At 44.4% G+C, this 11,285-nt stretch overlaps 1 protein-coding gene across 1 annotated transcript in view; it reads right to left on the bottom strand.

Annotated features, from left to right (window-relative positions):
- dpy19l1l (dpy-19-like 1, like (H. sapiens)) overlaps window positions 1-11,285 on the bottom strand; it is a gene marked incomplete at its 3' end in the record, with an annotated part of 30,678 nt that overhangs the window by 16,227 nt on the left and 3,166 nt on the right. Inside the window, exons 5-12 of the mRNA XM_080005561.1 lie at window positions 11,279-11,285; window positions 8,922-9,015; window positions 8,697-8,754; window positions 6,298-6,389; window positions 5,394-5,493; window positions 4,230-4,307; window positions 1,381-1,467; window positions 712-771 (exon numbers count right to left, since the gene is read on the bottom strand). The exon at window positions 11,279-11,285 is cut by the window's right edge and continues 114 nt beyond it. Coding sequence (XP_079861687.1) covers window positions 712-771; window positions 1,381-1,467; window positions 4,230-4,307; window positions 5,394-5,493; window positions 6,298-6,389; window positions 8,697-8,754; window positions 8,922-9,015; window positions 11,279-11,285 — 576 coding nt within the window. The remainder of the gene's footprint in view (window positions 1-711; window positions 772-1,380; window positions 1,468-4,229; window positions 4,308-5,393; window positions 5,494-6,297; window positions 6,390-8,696; window positions 8,755-8,921; window positions 9,016-11,278) is intronic.

The following is an 11,285-nucleotide window of genomic DNA, read 5'->3' on the forward strand; positions in this document are numbered from 1 at the left end:
ACTGTTTAACACAGATCTTTAAAAAGCTGTTTTCAATGGATAGGAGGTATTTGATCAGAAATGCTTTACAGGTGTGGTTGGTTTTAGTGAAAAATAAATGGAAATACTTAAGGATAAGCCTTGAGGATAAATGTGTCTAAAGCCCCTTTCACACATGCAGTCTTTCCCAGCAATGTTCCGGGGCCGTTCCTGCATGAGGTCACGTGTTAATGGGAGCAGGGATTGATATTCCAAGAAATTCTCCTTCTCTGGAGTCAGAGAGTGTAAGACAGGAGGAAAATGATCACACTGATTTAATAACATTGGGCCGGGGATATTGCGCCGGGCGCAGCTCCCGCCACCTCCGGCCACCTCCGCCCTCCGCCAGGCGTATATTTACCCATTTATATATGAAGTGGCTCGTTTATTTAGTTGAGGATTCATTTCATAGGCATATTCATTTTTATGTGTGTGCTAGGTCCACATACATCCTCTTTGTGCGTGAAAGTGACCACGCCGGGTGACTTCTGCCAGACTGTCCCTTGCCCCATCAATTCCGGCATTATCATGGCATGCGTGAAAAGGCGCCAGACGGAAACGTATCCACATGTGTGAATAGTAAAACTTACCAGCGGTGCCGGTAAAGTAATTTCTCGGGAACTGTGTGAAAGAGGCTTAAGAATAGAACCAGATATTTTGAGAGCAAAAATACCAAGAAAAAAAACGTCGTACCCATGTGACAATGCCAGGGCGGAAGGTTTCAACGAATCTGTCTCTGAATGTGATGATTGCCTGCAAAAAAAGATTGAAAATGTCACCAACTCGAGCTGAACATAAACAAACAAACGCACCCAGAAAAAAAAAAAAAGAATCCAGAAAACCTCAAATCCATTTAAGTTCTGAACTCATCTCAGGTCCAAGGCTGTTTCTGAAACCTTCCCTGGAGGTTTGGGTAAAAAGAAAAATTGATACTCCAATACAATTCAATTATATTATCTCAGTTTATGAATAGATTTGAAAATTTTATATTGATACATTACATGAAAGGAGTTTGTTCAGTGAAATATCTATGTCATGCTCCTCAGATGGTATAACTGAAAAGTTGGTACCAATTCTCATTATGGATAAAATGTCAATATGAGCCAACTCATCAATATCGGTTTGTGTTATGTCAACTGATTTTGTTTGTTTGGACCAACGCTCACAGAGTCGACAAAACAGGAGTTTATTAGTACGAGTAAAAATGTCTGTTGTCATCACGTAGTTATGAGTGAAACGCTGCCCATAACAAGTGAGCACCGGAGAAGATTTACAGACATCGGAAACTTACGCTGGTAGTGGTACAAGGGTGTGGGTGTACGAGGCTTTTAATGGTGAAACAACTTTTCGGGCCCCACTCACCCAGATGGAGACCAGCGAGGAGGCGTAGAAGGAGGTGAGCAGCATGGAGTTGCCAAACATCAGGATGAAGCACACCACCAGTGTGATCTGTGGGAAGCAGAGAGGAAGAAGTCTTTTGTTCAGGCACCTCCCGACCACGACATCTCTGACACCGGGCGTGGTCGCGGGGCGCTACGGCGGCACCGCGGGGAAACAAGCAAAACCCCACATCGCTTTGTTTCAGCAAAGCCCGGACGTTGGGACCCGTTTATCGCAGCGTCCCAATTTTTACACGCGGGACAAGAATCACACGATGCCGGTTCTGCATCGCAGCGCGCAGGGTCAGATATATCAATATTTCAATGATGACTTTCCAACGGTCGCTTAGCAACAATCAACTAGTCGCTTTGCACTGGTGCGTGAAGGAAACCAAACCTGGTGATTCAGTCAGCGAGGGGGCGTTTCACAAACACTGCAAACAATCTGTCTCAGGAGCAAAGCAACCGGCAATTACGCTCCACAGACTAAACACAGTGCCGTCATCTGTGAACCTGAATGTCACCAGTCCTCGTTCCCCAAGAACTCTTTTTTTTTTTTTTTTTAACACAAGGGAACATCGCTCGCTGCGCCGTGTACTGTGCATTCATCGTGATGTGGAGAAGCCCAACACACACACACACACACACACACACACACACACACACACACACACACACACACACACACACACACACACACACACACACACACACACACACGTTGTTCCAGTTTTCCCGGAGATGATTAACTGAAAAACTCCTAATCTCTTGAACTTGATCATCACTCTCGCTCACTGGATTATCCGATCAGATGTGGTCTTCGGAACATGTGACATAAAATAACCAGAATGGATAAACAGAAGATGCATGAAGAAACACTTTGCATACAAAAAAGGTCAAATCTGTCAAACGCAGGTGTTGGCCCAAGAAGGTTGAAAACTACAAATCTTTAACCTGCCTCAAACTGAAACCACAAGTTACACAGAATGTTGAATGTTTGACTACTTTGCACCGTAGTTCAAAATTATCCTGATGAAGTGAGGAAATCTCGGGAGCATATCCCACTGGTTTACAATCACAATGTTTTTCTGGTTATGAGAAATGTCGGACATCCATGGAATCACAACCGAAGAAAACAAACCACTTAATGAGCTACATCCACCAAACTGGAATTTAAATGGCTGCCTGACTGTCTTCAGGGATGGAAGCCTCCAGGTTTGCCAGAGGCTTTGTCAAACTGGAGTTTGCATGTAGTGCAGTCAGTATTACCTGTTAAAACTCAATGACTAATGAATAAAAATATTATACAGGTACTCCTCACTTAACGACCGAGTTCCGTTCCTAGGACCAGGTCGTTAAGTGAATTGGTCAATAAGCGAGGACCCGTGTTATTTCACGTTAAGGTGGCGTGGCTGGTATATATAGTATATAAAGTAGTATATAGTATAAAGTGTATGTAGTGTATACAGTATATATAGTGTATATATAGTGTATATAGTATATAACGTGTATATAGTGTATACAGTATATATAGTGTATATATAGTGTATATAGTATATAGTTTATATGGTGTATAATGTATATATAGTATATATAGTATTAATAGTGTATATATATTTTGTAAGTAGTATAATATATTTATAGTGTATATACAGTGTATATAGTGTATATTGTATATATATATTTTGTATATAGTATATAAAGTATATATAGTGTATATACAGTGTATAAGGTATATATATTTTGTATATAGTATATGTACAGTGTATATAGTATATAAAAGGGTGATGAGATGCTTGACGCTGAGACGCCGCGGTATTGTACGCAGCGCAAAATACAGACTGGTCCTAAGTCCGAATGGTCATTAGACAGGTAGGTCGTTAGGTGAGGAGTACCTGTACACTCATACAGCATATCACTGATAACTATGTTCATAAGTTGAAATGGCCACAGGTTATACATCCTGCTGTTATAACATCATTGCAATATGCAGCAATTTTGTCACACGCTCAAAATTTCTTTCCTGATCGCACAGCCCTGCTCATTATTCTTATGTTTCTAAGCCCAGCTGAAACAGACTTAACTTTGACTATTTAACGATGCTGTAGGTCAGGGAGGACACACACACAGTATACTGTGCAGTCCCACACACACACACACACACACACACACACACACACACACACACACACACACACACACACACACACACACACACACACACACACACACACACACACACACACACACACACACACACACACACACATCTTTGCAGAGCTGGTTGAATTATGCAGAGCCATATGCCCTCCTCTGACACAAATCTCCACCATCTACCCACAAAGGGCCGTCTCCTTATCTGTGGAGCACACAGGCCTTGGATAACAGCCTGGCACACTGAGGGGATTAGGGGGAAAGAATGTGGAGGAGAGGGCTACAACGTCCACCAAACCCCACACACCACACCACACAACACACACACACACACACACACACACACACACACACACACACACACACACACACACACACACACACACACACACACACACACACACACACACACACACACACACAAACTGGCGCATTTGTCCTTGGCAGTACAAACCCAGCTTCTCAGCGTGCCCACATACCTACTGCAGTGCTGGCAGTTTGTGAAAACACAGGCACAACTGGCCGTGCACAAGCCTTTGGACAGCAGGGGAGGGAGAAATCGCTAAACTTTGTTCAGGCGTGGACGACCCGCTTCCTACGCAACCGCGCAAGCTTGTCTCCCAATGTTTCACCGTGCTTTTTTCCCCCCGCGGCTCTCGGCTGCTGCAAGGGACCTACCATGTGCGTGACGAGGATGGACTGCATCTTGCCGGGGCTCAGGTAGCCCAGGATGTACGAGGCGAACAGCGAGGCCACCTGACACGGACAAAGCAAACAAACAAACCTCTAATGACCTGCATACTGGATGACTCAGAAAACGACAACCTCCCACTGCAATCACAAATACAGAATCACGGCCTCTCATCCCGCCTACCATGTCCTCCAACTGAACTAATCCTTGGAGTAAAATAAATAAATAAATCTGAGCAAAATTATATGGAGACAAGAGATGCATTAGCATGCTGACTGAACTCAATTATTTTCCAAATCAATCACAAGTCAGTGTTTGCAGAAAACAAAAAGAATACAAATCACAATACGATCAATTTCTACCTTTCTTAGTTGGCTCGTGCAGTGCCCGTCCGTGAAAGTCGCGGCGACTCGCGGCGAATAACACCGGGAAAAAACACACCCAAGTCACGCTTTTGGATAACGTCGCTATTCGTTTGTTTATTTAAAGTTTATTAATATTACATGGGCCACATGTCCGCGCCAAACATGCCCGTACGGAACGGGCAGATTGCTTTCACAGGAAGCCCCGCCCCCCGCTGTTTCCCACAGGAAGCCCCGCCCCCTACTGGGCTCACTGTTTATCAATTAGTGTCACGAGTCCAAATTGCACCAAATTCAACACTGCACGTCCTTGGGCCCCCAGCAAGTGTGAAGTAGACCGAGATAATGTAAGGACAGACAGACAGACAGACAGACAGACAGACAGACAGACAGACAGAGATTCCTTTCTTTATACTTAGATAGATTAGATTAGATTAGATTCCTTTGGGGAAAAACATAAATATCATATCGACCGAAGTCCATTCATTTCAAAAGCCTCAAACGTATCAATGATTTAGTTAATTATATTTATCGTATTTATTTAATAGCAAAATAAATATCCAATTTTTTACAACTTTGTATGCACATTTGGTCGTTTTTTATTCAACAAGTCTATTTTCCTTCTCCGGGCTACTTGCTGTTTCTCAGCTCGCTCTCATTCCCCCTTTCCCCCCTGCAACGTTTCTTCTCTCTCTCGCTCTCTCTCCTTCATTATCAGTTCTCTCTGTCTGTATTTTCTGCCTAATCTCTGACCTTCAGAAGAACTCTTGCTTTTCCCTCTCCTTTTACCTGAGTGAGCAGAACAAATTGGGAAAACTGCCAGGGTAGCATGAAGCACAAATTGGAGACACCCAGAGCCAACATGGCCGCCCGGCTCGGGTTCCGAGTCCTGGGGAGAAGGAGAGGGAACAGAAGAGGCAGAGGATAACGGGGGGAAGACACATTAAGACCACCGTCAATGAACACACATGCACATGCACACACGCGCGCGCACACACACACACACACACACACACACACACACACACACACACACACACACACACACACACACACACACACACACACACACACACACACACACACACACACACACACACACACACACACACACACACACACACAATCCTCAGTTTCAGTCTATTTGTCCTGCTGGACAAGGAGCCAGTGAGGCATAGAGGCAGCTTCAGAAAAGAGACGTGGAGTTCATCCCGGGCACTTTAAAGCCGGCGGGGGAAGAAACAACATTTTATTGACTCCGGCTGAGCGGCTCAATGCAGCGCCTCTCCCCAATCCACCGACAAATAAACTCAATATACTGCTTATCAGCTTACACACTGTGCATCCAGGGGACTGTCGCAGATTTAACACAATGTGATCAGTAAATGAATTCAACAGTTAACAATCTCAAAGCATATAACCTGTCTCAATTTGATAATATGCTCATTCGGCTAAATGAGTTGTCCATTAGTTATTTTGCATTTCGAGTTGTGCTTTTGCAGACTGTATGCATCTCCAAACACTTGATTCTCGCTCTGGATTTTTAGACTACTGCAACACATTTCCCCACAGGAATGAATCAATTCCACTGGCTCACGTTCAATAAATCACAGGCATTGCCTGCATTGAAGAGGAATAAAAGAGAGAGAGAGAGAGAGAGAGAGAGAGAGAGATTTAGGAAAAAATAAATTACCGCAGGATGTAGGTGAGAAGCAGCATCTGCATGACGAGGAAGGGATAAGCAAAGCTCTCTCTTAGCGGTGGGGTCCACATCACACGAGTGCTCTAGACACACACACACACACACACACACACACACACACACACACACACACACACACACACACACACACACACACACACACACACACACACACACACACACACACACACACACACACACAGTTTGTACCGATTTGGAGACCTACATCAAGTGTCAGTTGATACATTTAACACACCACCTCCACTGTCATCCATGACAAACTTAATTCCACCATCCCGTTGACTCCCACTACCCCTTCCTGTCCCGCTCCATGAGGAAATTCTCTTTTGGGAAAAAAACCCTATTCCAAGCTTTGTTTTAACACGGCACCGAGGCAGGGCAACTTCTCACAGGTTTATGCATTGAATGTGTGAATAATGTTGATTATTATTAATTGCTTTTGAGTACATACGATGAATGAACTTGAACTATTTTAATCTGGTTCTGGACCGACATCTAATACCAGTACCGTAGCATTCTTACAATGAAGTTGTAACAAAGAAACAACGTCAACTGTGGCTCCTGGTGACTGGTCCGTAAATGACAGGGTCAGAGATCCAACATTTCTCCAACAGAACCTCCCTCCTCATCTTAGGTCTGCGGCAGCTCAAAGCCCGAGAGGGGAACGCACGAACCACGGTGAAAAGTGGACACGCTCTGAGTCGATGCAGCGCGTGACAGAACATGAGAGCGAGGGAGTTCTTTTGTGCTGCTACCCCATACAGTAGATGACAAATCCTGTTTATCGGCTGCTGCACATCCACACAGTGCACCGCTCCAATCGCACTGTGTGACATTCAGCCGTGATGCACCCACACCGCGCAACGTTGAAGAAAAAAAGAAAGAACGGAAAAAGCAAAGCAAAGAAAGAGCTTTGTCAACAAAACAACTCCCCACACTACAATATTATTGTGTGATATTTTCTAAACTTCGTTGGTTAAGTCGCCGTGGTATGACAATAACAATGATGACGACGTCACAAAGAGATAATAACAGCTTGTAGGGGTGTAACAATACACAGGTACAGTACTCCTCACTGAAGGATCTACCTGTTTAAAGACCGTTGGGACATAGGACCAGCTCTCTGACTAGTCTGTATTGTACACTGCGTACAATACACCGGCGTGCGCACTGTTATATCCACTATACTATATACACTATATATACTATATACACTTCTCAGTCTGCCTCGTTCCTGCAGTCTGTCAGTATTCACTACACTAGTGTTCGCAATGGCCACGCCCCCTTACCGTGAAATAACACTGCGTGCGCACATTAGAGTATTTTTTTGAGCTTATAGAGCTTGTGCGTAATCACCAGGTGCCATGACATTTCACTGCATATATGTACGACTGTATGTGTATGTATGTGACAAATAATCTCTTGAACTTGAACTTGAACACTCAGTTATTAAGTGAGGAGTACCTGTACTGTATTAAGTGACATGAAATTCTGCGGTATAAAAATGTGACAATATGCGCTGTGCAGCTGAAAAATGGGAGCGGGATATAAAAACGTACTTATTTCCCACTCATTCTCCATACTTTAATCCCCAGAGGGCACAATAACCAATCCAACCTGACTGGGGTTGCCGAAACCGTCGAGCACTGATGTTCGCCCAAGACCCGCGAATGATTCCTTCCCAGCTATCAAATCTTTTAAATGAATCAGGGTTCAGGAATCACCAAAAGAGCTACTGCAGATACTAGGCACACAGGGCGAGCGAGAGAGTGAGTAATTCATACTAAATACTGTAGATATTAACTGACTTAACAATGGACAGTCTTGCGTGTTGAGGACGGTGGACGGCTGCACGGGAGACGGCGCTCTGCCCAACTCAACACCAACTGTCAGCTACTCGCAAATCCTCAAAGGCCCTTTATTCACCACCATTCACTCTTTAATTTCAACACTGTTTAATGTGTTCCAAGTGGATGTTTTTTCGGCTTTTGAGAGAACAGCATCCACGGGGACTTGAAATGAGCTCAACAGCAACAGCCCCGGTCGCCCCCCGAACACCGAAAGGAAGAATAACAAGCAACATGAGGGAAAAGAGAGGGAGAGGGAGAGCGCTGTGAGAGTCAATGTTTGAGAGTGTCTAGATTAGACCGGGCATCGACATAAATGAACATGCATGCTCAGCCAACCTACCCTGTATAACTAAAGGTCAAATATAAATCTTTTGATAATACTATAGTATTTAATTCGAGAGGAAAGTGGTTGCATAACTTCCAAACAAAGTATAGATATTATAATGTCAGTAATCACTGCAGAAATTGAAACAATAGAATTGAATTGCACCGGAGTGTCAATTTTCGCAGAGGGTTCACCTCTCCGTGGTTGAAGAAGAAACACAGCGTCGTGACCAGGCCTCCCAGTCGACTGCCGCTGAAAAAGAAAGAGGAAAAGAACGAGAGCTACAGTATCCGTCTTCATCTTTACCTTTAAACACACCCAACAACGACATCATCACAACCAAACACGGTTCCTTTTGGCGACGGGTGACTCGGACTTGACGGTCACCGGGTGCGGCGGCTTTGGGGCTGCTCGGTTACCTGAGGTAAGCTCCGTATATGAAGAACAGACTCATCATGAAGCCGTTCAGGAGGAACACAAAGGTCACGTAGAAGTACGCCGGGTCGCCCATGCCTAAAAAGTGTGCGGCACAAAACAACGAACAGATGAAGAAACCGACGGAAAACGTTTAAAAACTGTGGAGACATCAGAATAGATTGGCACACAGCGAATAAAGACTGAGAGGAGGCTCCTCCGGTTGAAAATATGAGTCGTACGCAACCTGGGCTAATGAAGGGTACGGTGAAACAGAGCGAGGGATATGGATGCGAGCACGTTACCAAAACAAGTCAAATGTCACGCTCCTAATTATTATGCAGTGTGACTCGCGGCGAGTTTGGTGTGAATCCTGTGACAACATTCCCAAGCGTGAGCCAGGCCTCCGCTCTGGCAAAGGGAGGTGAGAAAACAGAAGAAAAATTCTCCTTGTATGTATCCATCCGGTCTTTCTCCCCCTGTCTTTTACCTTTTGCCGCTTGCCATTTGATGCTTCCCATTTAGACCTGCCAATGTGATTATATCATATTTTCCTTTCTCTTGTTTTGTTTTCCGAAGAGTTGGGTAAGCTGCTTTTTGAGATCAGCATGTATTTCTACTTTTTTTGCTATCTTTATTCTACTTCTGGATTTTAATGGTGGTATATGGTGATATAGATAAATGTTGTTTTTGGGGCCCCATCACCACAAGTAACGCCGTTTTTTCTTACCTTCATAGAAGGTTCTAGCTGTTCTAATCTTGGTCATAATATCCACATTAACAAATAATTAATGATTGGTTCTCAAATATTTATTGTATATAAATAGCACCAATAGTTATCCCCAAAATGGGGTCCAATTAAAGATATTGAAGTACTCGTTAAAATTTTTTTTAATTGTGGTACTGGATTTTGTCAACATCGCCCATCCCTATAACAGGGTAAGGACTAAGAAATAATAGACATTGGAGAGTATACTCAGAAAGTTCATCTTCTTTCTCTGTCCAATTTCTCCCCCTATTCTTATTTATTCCTTCAAACAGATTCCATCATCATTTATTCACCATTTCAACCATTTGCTTCTTGACTCTAATCTCCGTCTCGGTCCATTATTTTGTTCCCGTTTCCTCATCCAATTGCGCGTCTTTGTTTTCTGCCTCCCCTCGACTCGTGTTCCTCTGTCTCTCCGTTTGTCTGAGTGAGTTGCCCGGACTGGGCAGACTGCCAGAGCAGACAGCCTCCTCTAAAGCACCGATCGCCTTTATCTTCTGAGAAATAACATTCTGATTCGCATGCCTTCGCTTGCACAGCTTTTGCCGACAAATGGATTGTGTACAATTTAAGGCGCGGGGAATAAATCCCCCCCCCCGGAAAAATAAAATAAAATAATGAAAATAAAAAAAGGCAAACTGTGCAGGATTTTGCCCCATATCCAATATATGAGAGGCGCTTTTAGTGTTAACTGCGCTGCACAGGCAGTATCCGCTTCTAAAAATGAAATGAATCTCCTCCAGGCGCCGGTGCCTCCACCACTTGTTTTGAGAACAAAACAAAATGATGGCTACCGTTGTGTTGGTGAGATGAGGACAAGACCCAAAGTTGACGTGCTCTGTTTGGAGCTTCGCTCAAAAGACACGGCGGAAACCAGAAACGTCGACGGCGTCCCGTGTCTCCGCACGCGTCCCGCGCGGGTGAGAAATGAGAGCGCGGCCAACAAAAAGAAGCGGGCGGGGCGACGACAAGAATATGGAGAACCTTTATAAACCTTTTGCACCGTCATGAGAGGAGGAGAACATTCTGTCATTCGGGGTGCCAACTTTGCTTAATGTAGGGTTTTCCTTTAACGACATCGTACCGGGGTCAAATTGAGTTTCCCCCCATTCACCAGCCAGCACACACATCTCACACCGCGGGGCAGTTTCCCCGATGAAAGCTCAAATTTTTGGATTTTTAATATCCTCTATATTTCTGCACTTTATCTTTCTGCAAAGCAACCGCCAAACACCATCCTTTTTTTAATAGAGCAACGTCTTAACATGTCAGCACCGCCTTGAAAAAGTTGATGTATTTCCTCGGCCAGGGTGTTCCTGTGGGACTGGGTGTGATTGTGTCTCCTCAGGGGTGAAGGAAACCATCGAGGACCATGAGATGTTATTCATAGTCCAGTTTGAGACGGGGGGATGCATATTAATTGCGTGCATGGATCCGGGCTATCAGCGGCAAACTATTTGGCTCTGTGGCTATCCTCCATTATTGTGTGTGTGTGTGTGTGCACTTGTGTGTGTGTGTGTGTTGAGCACATTACACACAGTGAGTAGTGTTTGCGGATCACACCCCCCCCAGCGCCATGGCGACGGCCGGTACCTTCGCA

The sequence above is a fragment of the Zeus faber genome, assembly GCF_960531495.2.
Source record: "Zeus faber genome assembly, chromosome: 8".
NCBI classification, from domain to species: Eukaryota; Metazoa; Chordata; class Actinopteri; order Zeiformes; family Zeidae; genus Zeus; species Zeus faber.